The sequence below is a fragment of the Haliaeetus albicilla genome, chromosome 6 (genome assembly GCF_947461875.1).
Source record: "Haliaeetus albicilla chromosome 6, bHalAlb1.1, whole genome shotgun sequence".
Classification (NCBI taxonomy): domain Eukaryota; kingdom Metazoa; phylum Chordata; class Aves; order Accipitriformes; family Accipitridae; genus Haliaeetus; species Haliaeetus albicilla.
Genome location: NC_091488.1, coordinates 25,167,877 through 25,185,204, shown reverse-complemented (window position 1 = coordinate 25,185,204; position 17,328 = coordinate 25,167,877). Strand labels below are relative to the sequence as shown.

The 17,328-nt window shown below is 43.6% G+C and overlaps 1 protein-coding gene across 1 annotated transcript; it reads right to left on the bottom strand.

The window, feature by feature from the left end:
- On the bottom strand, positions 1 to 8,567 carry HSPA13 (heat shock protein family A (Hsp70) member 13). Its single transcript, XM_069785347.1, has 5 exons — positions 8,486 to 8,567; positions 6,977 to 7,317; positions 5,818 to 6,031; positions 5,033 to 5,200; positions 1 to 3,472 (listed from the first exon to the last, which is right to left on the bottom strand). Exons 1-5 carry the CDS (start codon positions 8,508 to 8,510, stop codon positions 2,802 to 2,804), a joined length of 1,419 nt encoding a protein of 472 aa, XP_069641448.1. The 5' UTR covers positions 8,511 to 8,567; the 3' UTR covers positions 1 to 2,801.
- Between the last annotated feature and the right edge of the window lie 8,761 nt (positions 8,568 to 17,328).

The window sequence follows — 17,328 nt, the reverse complement described above, 5'->3', positions numbered from 1 at the left end:
CAAGGGACAGAAATTGCTTTTATTAAAAACATTCTAAAAGGTTATTTATAAAATGCATTTAATCATCTGCACTTGGAAACAATTCAGGAAGATACAATTGGTGAGGCATCTTAATACTTCAGAATTTCAACTCACAAAACAAACTTTAGCTATATAAATTTGTTACACACCAAACACCACAGGAAACCATACTCACATTTCAAGGCTTGTTTTTAGAAAGATTTCAGTCCTCAAATACCAGTTTGTTTAAAGAGAGACTTTCGGTAAGCAGTACACATGCATACCTGGAAATACCTACTTAGTACAGTGGACTCATCTCTAAAATTCAATGGTCCGTGCCAAAATACAGTATTAAAATCAAAAGATACAAAATAAATAACTTGATTACAGAATTCAGAAAAGTTACTTAATAAATAAGGATGCATTGTGAGATATCCAATGTACACTAAATTTACTCAAAAAAAATCTGTATAGAAATCTGAATAAATACCCTTTTGTGTATTTTTTTTTTACAAGTAAACAACTCACCCCTCCCTTACTATTCCCAGATTAATACTGAAGGAGATTTAACTCCTCCAGAGTGAAGGAGTATACAAAAGAAAAGTAGTACTTCATTTATTTGCATTGAGAGTTTAACAGTTTAAAGTTACTCCTACCTAACTTGTCCCAAAATTGCAAAAAGCTTTTAACAGTTTAACTTCACTGTCATGTGGTTCTGTTTTTACACAGGTCTGCTCATTTTACAGAGTGCATTAAAAAAATGAAGACTAAAGACCTATTGTAACTCCAGTAGACTTTGAGATGAATTTACAGCAGGGCAGAAGGAAAGGCCACAATGACTCCAAAGACATTGGAATATATGTTAAATTAAATATATATATATTTATATCTGCAAAGCAAAGGCCCCAAATAGCAACCGTGTATGAGAACTGTACTGTATATTGGCATTCATCCATGATTTCACTGAAGAGGCACTTCTTTCATGCAGGAGTTTTAGTTACTGGAAGTTCCATACAGACTTAGACAGGGTCACTTCCAAAGAGGTACAAAGGAAAAAAATCCTCAAATAAAAAAATCACTTTGGTTTTCAATTCAGTGAAATGAAACAGGTGTTAGCAGTATTTTTTGAATCCTCTGTGAAGTTAAGCAATGCTGATGGAATGGTTGTGTGCAACTATGATTCAATTTAAGAGGTTTTTAATTGGATTACTTCAAAGATATGTTTAGACAATAGCTATGCAAACAGCTGAATCAGCACAATCGATTTATGGCAGTGCCATAAATCAGGCCTACTGCCAGGAGAATAATAGGTCTATTTTAATATAGTCATAGGTTAAACAATAAATCTAAGCCCCACACTTTACCTTGGCAAGCCTAATACAATCAAAATTATTCTGGAGAATACAAGAAAATGCTTAGAACCACCTGTTACTAGAGCTTACCTGATTAAGACTGGGTTGATGGATGTTGAAGCCAGTCTTAGCTGAATGAAGTGTTTTCACTGTAGAAAGTCCTGCACAGACAATATAACTCAACTGGCCTTTAAGCATTGATTTAACTCTCCAAAGAGAGCAGAACTGACACCAATTTTTTTTTTCAGATCATTAATTTTTTCCTTCTCATGCATTTGCTAGATAGCTGGATAGCAAACTATTTGCCTAAAATAAAGTCCCAAGAAGTGCTACCTCAAATCCCGAGTTACACACACTGCTTTCTTCCCAAAAGAACAGCTACAATCTCTGATCTATGTTCAGTTTAGAGTTGGGATATGATAAAACTTAAACCAGAGATGTGAGCTAAAAAGTACAAAATAGTTGGGTGAATTTTCATTTACTAGGACAACAGTAACTCAACTTCATCCGGGCAGACCCTTCTGTCCCACACGTTCTCCCCGAGAACAGTACGGCTTGTGGTACTCCAGGGGACAGACATCACACACTTGTAGATGCACAACAATGAAATTGGTGTTGGTCAAATTCAAGGGAAGATATCCAGGTGTAGCTTTAAGATACATAAAACTACTGAAGTTTTCAAATAAGGCGGAGGGAGGTATAGTTGGCAATATGCCCTTGTTCTCTGTGGAGAACATCAGTGGTATGACAGCAGCACCTGTACATTAACCATCAAAACCAGATCAGGAAGTAAAGCCCTTGGAGACCCACTAAGTAACTCTACATTAGCAAGAGCCAAGTTTCTTAATATGGTTCAGCTGAAACGTGAGACAGTTTGCCATATTGCCTCAGTAATACCATTATGCTGTTATGAACAGCGAAGAATCAAGTGAATGCATAAGTCTCATTTAAGCTGCAACATGTCTTTTAGAAAGGTGCTTAAATGCTCAAATGACTCAATTTAATAAATAAATTTAAGCTCAACACTGCTAGTGCTACGTGCATTAACGCTGCTTCACATTCTTTCAAAGTAAATATACTGGACCTGGGAATACCTACAGTACCATACCATATTATCACTAACCTTTAGTCACACTCCCTTTGAATTTTCAACATACACCTCTTCAGGGTTTGCTAATAAAATTTAGCAAGAATATGTGGGTGTGTCATCACTAGCATTTTCATCCAATATTCAATCTACAAGCAATACAGGACATTTCAGAACTTCAAAAATCACTCGTACCTTTAAAATAACATCTAGCTTTAACACAGTTGGGTGTCCAGTAACACTAACTGGGATAAAAAATTAATATAATACAGCTAAGATTAGGGTCCACTGCCAGTCAGATAAGTATGCACCATCTGAGTACACTTTCGAAGAGATGGAATGCAATGGGGAAGAGTTTCTTTTCAGTTAAAATTAGTCTTCTGTAAATGCTTATTAGGAATTTCTATAGCGCTGACTTGAAGAGGCCAGGACCCACCAACAATTCCTGCTTGGATAGCTACGCCCATTACAACTGCTAGATCAGGATCTACCGAGGTGTTAGGTTCCTTTCCAAAGAAATCCCGAATAACTTTGCGTATTTGAGGAATCCGGGTGGAGCCTCCAACTAACACAATTTCATCTACTTCTGCTTTGTGTAGGTGGCCTTCCTTCAACACTTGTTCAATTGGCACAAGAATCTTCTCAAAAAGGTCCTCATTTAACATCTCAAATAGTTTCCTAGAGATTTCTGTTTCAAACACAACTTTGACAAAGTTGTTCTCTACTTTTGAAGTGTCTCCAAGATTTTTCAGCTCTTTTGTTCTTTGTGAAGGCTTGCCTTTTAGCACAGTGTTTGTTTTTACCTCACTTTCTGGAAGTTCTTTTATAAGCTTCCTTTCTGGCATAGTCAACAACACCCTTAGTGTAGCTGCCTCGTGAACAGTCAGATTTAATTTAACTGCTTCCACAGCCTGTCTGAGACGATGTGTTTCTTCTTTTCTTGTTGGCAGAGAACCATACATTTGATGGAGCTGATCATATAAATACAGCATCAACCTCTGATTAAAATCCTGTCCTCCAAGTTTGTTGTTACCTGAAACATCAGAATAGAAGGCGTCAGACACGTCACCTTCAAAGCTTCAGAACACACCACACATCTTCTCTGTTACTAGGAGATGGTGCTCAGGTACCAGAACAATGATACTAGGGAACCACAGGCATAGCTCAAGAGCTCACAGAGCTGCAAAAATAGACATAATTGTTGTCCACTGAAGAACACATGATGGATAGTAACTTCCAGATTTTTATTTAGCAACTATTTTAGAATCTACTCCCCCTCAATGTTTTTCCCTTGGAACTGCTCTGCAACACTACAGCAGAAAAAAGCAGTGGTTGTTAATTCAGAGGTATTCTCTATAGAAGAAAACACATAACGATAAATTTCTAGCTGGAAGCCTGTAACTGAAATGCAATCTCTCACAGCAAATTGCTTTTCCAGCTAAAATTCTCAGTTTCAGATTTCTCTCTCTGCCCAGAATGGATTTTTCTCTTAACACTTCCACAGTACAGCTTTATTGGGATTTCTGTTTTAACAGTTTCAAGGTATTCAGTGTCTTCATGCACCCACATGAAAACTACATGCTACTGAAGTGTATGTAGATACTGTGCCAAAAGTGGAAGTGATAAAATGCAAGCAGTGAACTTCAAGCTCTGTTAACAGATATATGTTATATTAGCCTTCAGAGAGAAAGAGAGAAAAAAGTATAATATATTAACCAATTTCTACTGAAAGATTATTTTTGCACCATGTTTTCAGAACCTTTCAAACAATTGTTCACGCTTTCCATCCAGAGTTAAAAAAACAGCCTGCAGATTTTCATCCATGTTGAACAATACTCTCAAAGTTTCCACTGTTTTGTTTTGACTGAAAATGGGAATTCACCTAGTGGACCTCCATCTAAATAAATCAGAATGAAGCTGCTAAATATTTCTTGCTGTTCCAGTCTTACTGGACAGCAGCTCATACCAAAACTTGTTCATTGAAGGCAACGCAGACAGTTAGCACTGCATCTCAAGACCTGTCTGAATCCAGGTCATCTGAAAAGCAGTTGCGTATTCACTACATTTTTACTAAACGTTGCTGCCACAACTCTTTGCCACGTGATGAAACACTCCAGCACATATATATCACAAAACTTACTTCTGGGTTAACAGCGTGTGCATTCCCAAACCCTGCCCAACTGAGGTGGAGTCAAACACAAGGCAAGGATGTTCCAAAATCACTGGTCAATGATTTGGCAAGTACTTCCACTTTGGACAAAGGTAACAGAAAAATTTGCAACACCACCAGCCCCCAAAAGTCCAGCCAAAGTAACTGTAATATGCATCAGCACTTTACTCATGGGCACAAAATTTAACAGCCATGGAGAAAATGAAACCACAACTTATTCCTTTGAGTCAGCCAAAACCTGTGAATTTATCTTAATTGTTGAAACAAGTCACAAGCTTAACTTTGCATGAAAGACAGCTGAGAACACATTTGGAGAACACTTTGTGACAAGGCTGGTACATTTTCAAAAGCTCCTCTAATAGTAATGTTAGGTGCACTTTTCCTTTACCCCCACTCCTCGAGAAAGTAAAGAATTTTTCTCACCTGCCATGGCTCGTGTGAGGAACATCCCTCCCTGCTTGTTCAACAGAGACACATCCAAAGTTCCTCCACCCAAATCCACCACCAGAACATTAAACACGTCAGCTTTGTGGAGTCCATAAGCCATAGCTGCAGCTGTGGGTTCATTGATTACTCTCAAAACATTTAGCCCTACAAAGAGCAAAGATACCAACCAACAGTCAGGTACACTCCAGAAAACTGCACTTCTCCCATCATAATGACATTTACCATCAGTTGTTGGGTTTTTTTTGTTTTGTTTTGAACCAAACTTACCTTAAGTAAAATGTCAGATCTAAAGGAAATTGTTTCCTAAGCAGTAATACTCAATGAACATTTTTCTTTATTTAAGCCTAAAGTGTACTACTTCAGTGTCAGGGTGAAGTCAAGAACCATGATTTGGCCAAACACGTTTCTTCCAGAGAAACCTTGCTAAGGAGACTTATTTCACATGTTCTATTTCCATTTAAATTATTGTCCAAGGATGCTCTGCATGGTCTCTCTGTTTGGAGATTACCAAAAAAGACTATTTTCCCTCATGTAAAACTTAATTCTTCTAGCTAGCTATGTTTGCATTAGCTGCACCTGTCGGTACCCAAGAGTTCTCTGCTGTTCCTCACAATTGTTAATGGACTGTAAAAAACCAAAAAAATCCATTCTAAGGTTCTCTATCACTGATTCACTGTTTCCATATCCTCCCCAAAGACTTTACTGTTAGTGAAACAGACCTGAAGGTTTCCTAGAAAAACACTGGAATAGAGAAACATCACCTGCAAGGTTAGCTGCCTTAATGGTAGAATTCCGTTGCCTTTCATCAAACTCTGCTGGCACAGAGATGACTGCCTTCGAAACGGGCATGCCAAGATAGCCTTCTGCCATTCTCTTCAATTTCAGTAGCAGCTGAGAGCCAACATGCTCTGGAGTGATGCGAAAGGTTTCATTAGTTGTCACAGAAAATTCAGCTGATCCATTGTTGTTGAAAATCTAGGAGGAAAAAGCAACACAACAGGTGTGAAGTCTTCTTCTTATGCTCTCCTACCCTGCTCCAGCCAAATGTTTTATTTGCATATAGTCTATTTATTCTGGAAAAATACAAACGTGCTTTTGCCACTTCCCAAATCACTTTTATTCCTTGACTATGACTATTATGCAAAACATGCCACTTAAGGTGTCCAAGTATATCCCAAGTGGTAACATCCACTGTGCCCAGGTAAGAACATTAAAAAAAAAATTAAGACCTAGCAACTATGTAATCAACTTCAACACCACATTCAAAGATAAAAGTATTGCTTTTAATCATTAGGTTTACCCTACTGATAAAGCTTCCCATAGGTTCTTCTTTCTGAAAGGAAGCAAACAGGTTGGTACTGGAAGAGCTTGTCTTAACAAGTAAAGGATTCAAAGACTGTTTCCAGTACCTCGAAATTTGTCTCTTTTCAGCAAATACTGCACCATGCTAAATTAATGCAACATTTTCTTAAAAAAAGCAGCTTTCAAGATCTGCTGCTGGTCAAGTAAGTGCTAGAAAAGTGCTAGGGGAAAAAAATGCACTGGGACAGAAGTGATGTGACTTACTTTTACACTTTTTTTTTTTTTTTTTTTTAAGAATATCAGGGGAGAAGTGAAGTTTCAGCAAAGCACAGTTAGAACTTCTAGCTGAAATTTATATTTTAAGGGGCTGGAAGGTTACCCAGAAACACATTTCACAGTAGAGGACAGGGTCCTCTGGAAAATCACTATCAGCTCTCACACAGAGGTACGCGACTTCCACAACCATTTCCTCCTCCCCTCTCTGGATAGCTCTTACGGTTTCCAGGTGTATCAGATTTAGCCAAATGGCTAATGGTCAGCTAAGCTGGTCACCTACTACATGTTTCAAATGTCCTATAGCTTACTGCTTGGAGAGAACTGAAGAAAATGGCTACTTACCTTAAAGGGATACCTGCTACTTTCATTTTTCAGTTCTTCTGAAGTGAAGATTTTCCCAATGAATCTTTTTGCATCATATATGGTGTTCTGAGGATTTGAATCAGCCAGTTCTAGGCCATCATATCCTACATACACCTCTCTGTCTGTGAAAGAGACTATACTTGGTATGCTGTTGTGCCCATTTTCATCTGCAATAACTTTCACCTTCCCTGTTCCAGGAAGAAAGACACCAACAGAGCAGTAAGTTGTGCCAAGGTCAATCCCAATTACTTTTGGTGTAGGCATCGGTAAATATTGCTGTGCTAGATAGCCAGCTAACAAGAGAGCCAGAATAGCTGAACCTGAAACACATATTTTAAAAAAATAGGGTCAGAGTATCTACTGCTGCAAACTTAGAAGTCAGTGCAAATTACACCTTGTGCAGTTTTATTGTACGCTCTGAAGTCTGTTCAGCTACCTAATTAGTTTTCAATTTCTTCAAAGGTCACCAGCAATTTCAGGTCTCTTAATTCAACAAAAAAAAGTGGGTAGAAAAGTAAAACATATTAGGCGTTAAATACTACACAGGTTAAAAAAAAAGCCCAAGAGGTACAGCAAAGCTGCAAATATCACCACCCCTCTAATAGTTCTTTTTCTGTCTACGAGGTACTTCAAAAATATAGGCTAATTAGTATTTTGGGAGGAACTGCCTGCAAATGACCCCTAAGGGTCATCTAGTTAATAAGGCCGCACAAAATCACACTGAAGCGACAAAATCCCGATTCAACCATCTCCTCCAACTTCATCGGAAGCCTAAAAATAAGGAGATGCAAAACCATGCTAACTTCTCTTATTTCAGTCATAGCTCCCAAAGAGCATCTTCCCACACCTCTGAATCCTTTCTATGCCTTGAAATCAAGGGATAGCCTAGTTCAAGTGCAGAGCAGGTGGCTGGGTTCTTTTAAAGTTCTACGTATAACCAACAGAAAAAAACCAAGAAACCCCAAAAGCTAACATAGAGCAATGCCTGAAAAGGAAAAAACAAAAAAAAAACACCGCAAACAAATAAAAACTCAAGAAGAAATCTAAATAGCTTAAATTTCCACGAGCGGCTAAGCTCCTTCACCCGGGAGCGACGGGAGGTCATAGCTGCGCTGCAAACAGACTACCGAGAAAGAACAGGTTTCCTTTTTGCCGCGAACCTCCCCAGGCGCTTCTTCGCAATACACCACCGAGCACTTCGGCTTTCCGAACGGAGGAACACGCCGGCCGCCCGCAGGAAGCCGCGCCGCCCTGAGCGGCCACTCCAGGGCGGTGACGCTGGCGGAAAGGCTGCCGCAGCCCCAGCAGTGCCCGCCGCCCGAGGCGGGGTGACGGGGCGCGCCCGGGCCCTGCCCGGCGCAGGCCGCCACGGGCGGGGCGGGGGCTCCCCAGCGCTCCGCCGGCCCCGCCACCGCCCGCCCCGCCGGGCGTCGTCCCCTCGGCAGCCCGAGGGGCGGAGCGGGCCCCTGCGCCCCCGCCCGCGCTCACCCAGCACCGCCATCTGCCCGGCCATCGCCGCCCGCTGACTCCAGCGCCGCCCGCCACCACCGCCCGCCGACGGATGCTGACGCCGGCGTCAGCATCCGCCGGCGGCCCCTTCCGGCCGGCGGCCCCTTCCGGCCCGCGGCCCCTTCCGGCGCGCGCCGCGCGGCCCGCCGGGACCGGTGGTACGGGAGTCCCGCCCGCCCTGGTCGGGCTGCTCCGCTGCGGGGGGGGGGGGGGCAGGAAACTACAACTCCCAGGGGGCGCGGGGGGGGGCAGGAAACTACAACTCCCAGGGGGCGCGGGGGCGCGGCTATTTCCGGCGGGCGCCAGCCACTGGGCCGAGAGTGGAGCTGTTCGGCCGCACAGCAGGGGCGGGGAGGGACGCGCCTCGTCCCTGCCCGCCGCGTGCGCAAGCCGGGCCGGGGCCGGGCCGCGGCGCCTGCTGGGAGCTGTAGTTCGGCGGGTGGCGGCGGCGGCGGGACAGACGCCGGCCGCGGCCGCCCTCGCCGTGCGGGGTGCGCCGGACGCCGCGGCTGCGGCTCGGCGCTTGGGACGGTACTGACGCCCCGCTCCTGGCGCACCTCTCCCCCGGGGGGCGGGCAGGCGGCGCGGCGCGGCGCGGCGTGCGCCGTCCGCCGGGCGGCCTGCTGCCGGCGTGAGGCGTCAGAGACCGCGGCTGTGGCGCCGCCAGCTCAGCAGCCGTTAAAACTGTCGGGCCTTTAAAAAGAGCGGCCACCGTGACTCCTCCGCCTGTTGTGGTCACTGGCGTTCGTGCTTCGGAGCCGTTCGCCCGGGGAGGCGGGTGGCTGCCCTGTCGGCCCCGGGGTGGAGGCGGGCGGCAGGGCGATGGGTCCGGCTGCCGCGGAGCGGGGGTGCTGCTGCGGCCGCGGCTTCGTGGGAAAGCGCCGGGCGCCGCGGTGAGGCGGGCTTGAGCGGGGCCGAGGAAACTCCCGGCCCAGGGGCCTGATCCGTCCTCCCGGTGCCCGTCCTGGCGGCAGACCGAGGCCGTCGGGGCTCTGAGCCGAGGCGTTCGGCTGAGGCGGAGTACCGGCGTTTTCGTCTGCCCTGTCATGCCACCCCCGCAGAGAGCACCAGGGCCTCCTGCGCTGAGGCTGCGCTTTCCCTTTTAAAAACATGTCACCTCTCCCCGCGGTCCTCTGGTCCGTTTTTGCAACACAACAGCGTTCGTGGGATGCCGTGGTTCAACAGTGAGATAGCCATGGCAGCTTTGACCTCTTCCTGTCAATAGTGAGGGCAGGCTTCCTTCTTGCCCATGTGACATTTAGCCAAGTAAGGAGAATGCAGATGAAACCGGCCCCTCAAATGCATCCTGGAGGAGCGGAAGTAGTAATTAATCCAAAAAGTGCAACGTGAAGTACGGTGTGGGTTTGCTTCTTGTCAGCTGTCCCTCTGCTAAGCTCTGCTCTCGTAAGGAGTAACGGATTTTCAGGTTCCTGCTGATCAGGTTTCAGTTTCAGGCAGTAATCGAATGTGAGAACCTGGGGTTTCCTTAATGCAGTTTAAGTTAGATGTTTTTTAATAGACAATACTCATAAATGAATAGCTAGTAGCAGATAGCATAGTGGAAGAAAAGTTAGGCTAAGTTCTACTGCAGTTACCATCTCTAGCACCTCTCTTTCTTCTAAGTGATGGGAAGACACATAACCCAAAAGTAATTCCCAGGAGTTCTTGCTGCTTCTAAGCTGCTGCTTTATGCAAAAAGCAGCACCACTTAATAGCCAAAAGTGGATGCATTCTCCATTTATTGTTAACGTAGGAATGTGGGTCATTCTCTGTGTGAGAAGGTGGAAACTCTTTGGTAAGGGAAGAAGAAGAGGTTAAGCCATTCAGCCTTCTTAATGACTCATGATCTGACTGTTTTCAAACTACATATCTAATTTCTTTTCCATACATCAGAGTTCAATACTTAGTCATGTTTCTTGAAGTGGCACCATTGTAATTGTGGTCATTCTTAAGTTAAGGGCAGGGCCGGGGAACTTGTAGTAATTGTTTACAGTATTCACTTGTGTAACTCAAGCGCAGGCACTTTGCATTTTATGCAACTGTCAGTGGATGGTGAGCAGAATAAAAAGATGAAAACAGGACATATGATTAAACTGGGGTTTGCTCATAATTTTCATGTTTGATAGCAACCAGATGCCTTAATACATAGGCAGCATCTGAAATGTCACACTATGGAATGCAGATACGTAGGGATGTTTTTTTAAAATACTGATACAAAGCCTCATTTCAGAGGTTTTATCCTTTCTTAAAGCATAGGCCAGGCTCTGCTTTTCATCCTGGAGGTTAAAACTCTGAAACAGACATTGGGATCACTTGATAATGTACCAGCTGAAGGACAGAATTCAAATGCCCTTTCCTATAGAGCTTCCATTCTATTTCTTCAAAACAAAGCTGCCTAATGAATTCAGTGTATCAGTCAAGGCCTCCCCACCTGACTCTTGACTCCCCAGAGGCCTGGCTGTTCCCTGCAGAATTGCACAGCACAGGCCACCTGCCTTGGGAGTCAAGTCAAGGAAAGCATCTCAGCAGGCTTTCTGCCCTGCAGCAAAGGTGTATCATGCCAGAAAATCTGCCAGAAGCCACCTTCTTCCCTGTAGCTGTTTTTGGCTTTTGTGTGGTTTGAAGGCTGGATCTGTGCTACGTACTCTGTAGTCCCTTGAAGGCAATCAGCACCCATGCTTGGATGAAGTCCAGAAGTGCCTAATTTTTTCCCCCACACCTTCTTCATGAACTATCAGGACCCGCTTATGGGTACTCCTGGACTCTGCACAGAGATGCCCAACTTCTCTTGCATCTGCAAAATTGGCAGAACTAATGCTAGTGAGCTTGCCCTTGGCTTTTTGGGCATTACCAGAGCATCTTCTGGATCAGCGTCTTCTACCTAATTGCAGAGCTCTTGTCCAGGGGCGTGGGACCCGTTTTCATTTTTTTTCTTTTATCTGAGGGGGTGCTACACCCAGGAGCAGGTTGTTCAGGAGCAGAAGGGAAGATTCAGTGTTTCTGGAAAAAATTGCTTGATTTTGCATGGGATAATTAAATATTCATTGGTCAATAGAGGGAGAGGCTTGTCTGGCTGGGAGGGGAAAGCCATGGGTAGCCCCTGCCCTATGGACCACCTCATGGGGAATATGTAGACATGGTTAGGGGCAGACACTGGAAGGCAGGTTGCGTTTTCCTGAAACGACATACTTTAGACACTTCCCTGTAATGGCAGGCAAGACACGTACTGCTGTGTTGAACATCCTTACCTGTGGGTGGGCATTGCAAGTTCAGACCCATAGAACTGCTTTTAAAACGCTCCCCACTGTGATAAAGCTTCACTGGTTGTAGCTGAATGAGGGTAGGTGAGGTGCTGGGGTGACATGGGCTACTAGGGCTGAACAGCTTCTGGTATCTTTGCTGGTTTGGATACCTGGGCTGTGCTGGCAGTGCAGTGTTGACCAGCCCTTGGCGACCACCCACCGGGCCCTCAATACTCACCTTCCTGCTGACTTGAGTGGAAGATGGGCGTGCAGCTAACTGCCTCCGAGGGTCTAGGCCAAGTGCTTGTTTATCCTTATTAGTGCATCTATTCACTCTGGTAGTAAGCTGTTTATAACATTTCAAAAGGGTTTTGGGATTAATTTCCTTCAAGGGGCTGTTGTTTTCCCTCGGTGCTTTGATAGGTGGAGGTAAACATGTTTTTGTCTGCAAGTAGCTTGAGGGAGAGAGCTGTTCTTACAATGTAAGAGCAGAGGCTGGTTTTTAAAACGGTCTCCCATCAGATGCAAACTGGTGTCTGCAGGAAAAAAGCTGCTACACTGGGGAGTATTGCTCAAACTGTAGACTGTGATGTGCTAAACACAGTTCAAGTATTCAGTGTGCGTGGAATCAAATACAGCTCATTTTCATTTGTAGGATGCTTTGCATCAGCTGCATCCTCGCACGTGGAGAAAAGGGAATTGAATTTGCAAAGCATCCTCTTTTCTGCTGTTGTACAAAACGGGGCTTCCTCTTTCTAGGGTGGACTCAATGAGTGCTTTCTGTACCCTCTCAATCATTTTCAAGCCGGTGTCCAAAACTGAAACGCAGGGTGCCAGGGTATAGTCAAAACACGGTATGATCCCAGCAACACGCTATAATCAAACTGTGTTTTCCCACTGTGAAGGAGGAAAAGGGAGAGGGATTTGGATCCACTTCTTAGGTGGAAAGTGTAGTCAATGTCTCTGTGAGAAGGGAGGCAATTTATTTACATGCTAAAATCTGACACCTCATTTTCAGTTTTTAACTTGGGTAAAAGTAGGTTCTTAGCATTAGTGTAATCACATCGTCAAAATCACAGAGAACTTCACTGAAAGTTCCTTTCCCTAATTAAAACATTGATCTTCTCCTGCAGTATACGGTTGGGAAAGGGAAGGATTTCACCAATGCCTGGTCTTCCTCTGACAGACAGTTCAATGTCAGGCAGCTGGAAGAGAGGTATAACCTTCAATTTAGATGCAAAAGTTTCCATTTAAATTCCAGCGTATAGCTTAAAGATTTCTGGCTCCTGTTGAGTGGCTGACTGGCCATCGCCAGGCAGGTGTGAGCTGAATTCTTCATTAGCCAGAAACCCGCTCCCCAGTCTGAGGCAGCAGGGGCAGCATGGGGCTGCTCCGAGGATTTGTAGCCCCAGAGAGCTGAACCACGAGGCGTGAGACAAGTGTGAGAAGTTTCCAGCAGATGTCTCTGCCATGCAGTGTTGCTTCCCCAGACTGCTTTTGGTGTTTGACAGATACCTGCAGATTCATATAAAGCGTATTAACCTTTTGCAATCGTTATCCAAATTCTGGTAAAGGCATAAGTAATGAAAACAGTGCTTCATTTTTCATTACAGTTTATTTAATTGCCACTAACATACCTATTTCACTGAACCCTCATGAAATAATTTTGAGGTTAACAATGAAATTACTATTTCCCCTTTCATGAATACAGTTGCAGCGATAACAGTGTAACATAACCCAGTAGATGTCCAGGAAAAACAGTCTGGAAGAGAAATGAGATTTTCACAGGTCTCTCTCCCACTTCTCTACTTGAATTTCAGTTGGTCTGCATGCTGATACAGCTTGCTGTGGTGTGAAAAAAAAAAAAAAAGCAGAGACCTTTTATTGGTGAGACAGAGCAGGTTTGGCACTTACTGGTCTGGTACGAGAGTTTCTCTTCCTGCTTCACCAAAGTGCCATTTTGGGTAGGTGTTGCAAGACCAACAGCTCAACAGCAGCTGTGAGATTGGCTGAATTCTCCCCAGCCACTGGCAGCCTGGGTTAGCGGGGCTGAATTGTGTCTTGGCTTGGATTTGTGCTGATGTCTGGAGCACATCATCTGCCTTGTGCTCAGGTGTCCTGTGTGGAAGCAGGGAAAACGATACCGCAGAAACTCCGGGGGTGACAGGAAAACTGCTTGTACAACCGTTTGGTGACAAGGTGCTGCAAAGTGCAGCCTAGAGCACAAGGAGGAGGATATGCCTGGGAGTCTCATCATCTGCATGAATCATGATAGTGGTAACGAACAAGACTCCTAGCAGTCTCCCAGGAGCCCATTTTCTCATTCACGTTGTTGCTGTGTATATGAAATCCATACAGATGTCAGTCAGGCTTGTCAATTTTGTCTATAGTAAGTGACAACAAAAGGATAAACAGAGGAATGCACTCAAATATAGCTGCCTTAACAGCAAGCTCCCTAGGCAAGGAAGAAGAGGTTTTGCAAATATGTGTGGATGGAGAAGTCTTGCTTTTCTTTCTGTGGGGTACTGAGGCTAAAGTCTCAGAATATCTATTTTACGATTGTTCTTTTCCTGAAGGTATCACCTAGAGTACATCAGCGGGTTTGTACACTGGTTAAGGACTTCTGGGCCTTTACAGTGAATCTTTCCACTGACACAGAAGATCTATTTCAATTCTCCCTTATAAATAGTGTTATGGTACTCCAGGAGCAACTATGACATGCCTACTTTGATAGAAGAGCTAGTCCCTGATGGAAATGATTTCTAATCCAAGTATACAGTAGAAATAATAGGTAAGAGAATGTATTATTCCTCTCTACACAGTGTGAAGCAGAGGAACACAGAAATTCAGTGACTCAACGACTTGAGAACAAACAAGCCTGGAGGCCAAATACAGTTTGAAGCAAGATGTCTCAAACACTATTCCAGAGAGCTCACAACATCAGCCTTCTTCCATTCTTTTAAGGAAAGGAATCTGTATTAAGGAAAGTCAGCAAAAATCATGGGAGAGAAGTGTCCTCATTTATAATTGCTGTTTGGGCAAAGTGTTAGTGGCATTTCCTAATGATCTTTATAACACATATCTGTCCTGAAGGAACCAGAGTTGTCATTACTGTATGAATATCCAGCATACTTCAGTTTAATGGATACATAATTCAAATATCACCAGGATGTGAGCAAGCTCATCTAGCGTTATACAAACTCAGTTTGGTTTTATTTCTGAGTGCGATACGTGAAACCAATGGCGCTTGACAGCATATCCCACAATGCCTCTTATATACTCTAGTCTGTCTGAAATAGGGAAAGAAATGTTGAGAACACAGAAGAAGAAAACTTGGGCTCATCAGCTTAAGTCAAGGTCCTTAGTGTTGCTTCATACCTTCCCAGAACCTCTGGTCAGTTGGCATCCACTTTGCATTAGTTGTTGCGTGTGCCAAGGCTTGCAATGTACCTGGAGGGCTCTTGAACCTATTTCTGACAATATTGATGGAATCATTCTGACATTAGTCAGATTACTCTTACAAGACAAGCAAAGATGTTAGCCACAGTGTGTCTTCCTTTCTCAGCATCACTCCCCCATGCACTGTCATGGGAGTAGCAAGTGTCTGTTTAGCCTGGAGAGAAGTTTGTTGGAAGCAGATACTGTAAAGTTAGAGCCATTCTAGAAGTGTGCACTGCTACAGAAAATGATCCATCCACAGGAGCAGAAATGAGTCTTTCTGTGCAATCACACTAAAATAAAAATCCCATGCCAGCTTTCTCTCTCTTTCTTGAATGATTGTGCTGTGTATAGGTCTGCTGGACTGCATCAGTACCTTCTTGCAGCCAATAATTCTTTGCCATGCTTTTGGCTCAATCCTGCTGCTCAGATATGCAAGTGCATGCTTTTGCCTATTTGAAAAATCAGCTACTGCATATGCACACACCAGCACAGTAGTAGACTTTACAAGATATGTGGAATCTGCGTGCCAGCATATTTGTGGGCACTGAGCCCTCAAGCTTCAGAATATTTTTACAGAATACAAAATACTGATAAAAATGCAACAGTATGTTTGTGTCGTGGTTCTAAGAAACATTTCTGACTATGTACAAACAGTCTCATTGGGCAGGACTGCTTTTTTTTTTGCTGTTCTTTGCACATAGCAGAAAGGGAGCTGTGGCTGTCGACACCCTGAGGTGGTCCCACAGTACCAATAATTACAGTTAAACAGCAGTGTGAGGGAGGGATTTTGCAATCTCAGAAAGATGTAATAGAAGTACATTAATTCCTGCTGAATTGTTGCGACAGAGAATGCATCTCTTCATATGTTCTGGAGAAGCCCCAAATGTTTTCCGTCTCAGTATAATAGCTCTTTTCTTGCTGTCAGTCAGTCCCAAAGTGAGCAGAGCTGATAAATGTTGATTCTTTCAGATTCTCCCTTTCCTAAGGACCTTGACAGCTTCAGCTGCAGAACAACAAACTTACTCCTTTTTTTTTTCCTTACCTGTTTACTCCCACCATAGCTGTCCTCTCTCTCACAAGGAGACGTAGATTCAGTTCATATCATGCAACATCAATACCTTGCCCTCACTTTGCTGAAAAGGATCCGAGGAACAATACAATGTGCTACCTGTCCTTCTCTGTCTGCTGTATGCTATGGTAACCATCTTCCATGCTTTCATTTCAGCAGCAGTTAGGTATGACAGAAGAACTGTAGGATAGATATAGATATATAACAATGTGCTACTCAGAAAGAATGTAGTTAGGCAACTGCTACATATCTACAACACCTGCAATATGCATATTAGCAAAATAAAACAAAAACAAATGGTAAAGAAGGGGTTTGCAATTTCAGTGGTAATAAATAATCTGAATTGAAAGATCCATGTCTGCATCCTTGTTGCTATTACATTCATTTAAAGCAAAACGATAGTTTTATATCACGCTGTGTACAGACACAGTTAGTAATATACAGTTTTTGAGGCTGGATTACACATTCTGGCTCAATATAGGGAAAATATGGCATGTCTGGATATTTCCGAAGGGTATGTGATTGGGAGCCAAGGAGTTAAACCTCTTTGATTACGTACAGTAGATCTCCCATAAAATAACACCTTCAGTCACTGATGTTACCTTCAGTCACTAAGGGCTAGTAATTTTTTGCCATTCTGTTTCTTTGTTCTGATTTCTGTGTGGGGGTAAGAATGCTATGGATAAGCCTGTTTCTGTGTGACTGGTTTATATATTTCAGTTTTGAATTGCATGGCCCTAAAATCTGAGCAGGATAAGCAAAGCCTATTTATTTTTTCTGGAAAGTTCATTAGACAAAAAGCTTTACTAGCTGAAACCTTTCCCCGGTTCTCAGAACTCTTTGATTTTTTTAGTGCAGATTGATAGATTTTAGCTCAGATGTGTGATAAACTGTTAGGAGCAAAGCTCTTCCTGTAAAAGGCAGTCCTAAGAAAAATGCGGTTTAGTTTGCAGCCTATGATAATGAGACAATTCATGGAGGGCCTGTCAGGAAAATCAGCTTAAAATCTCTATGCCATTTTTAAACAATGTGTATTATCTATCTTTTTTTCCTCCTCTATGACAGAAACA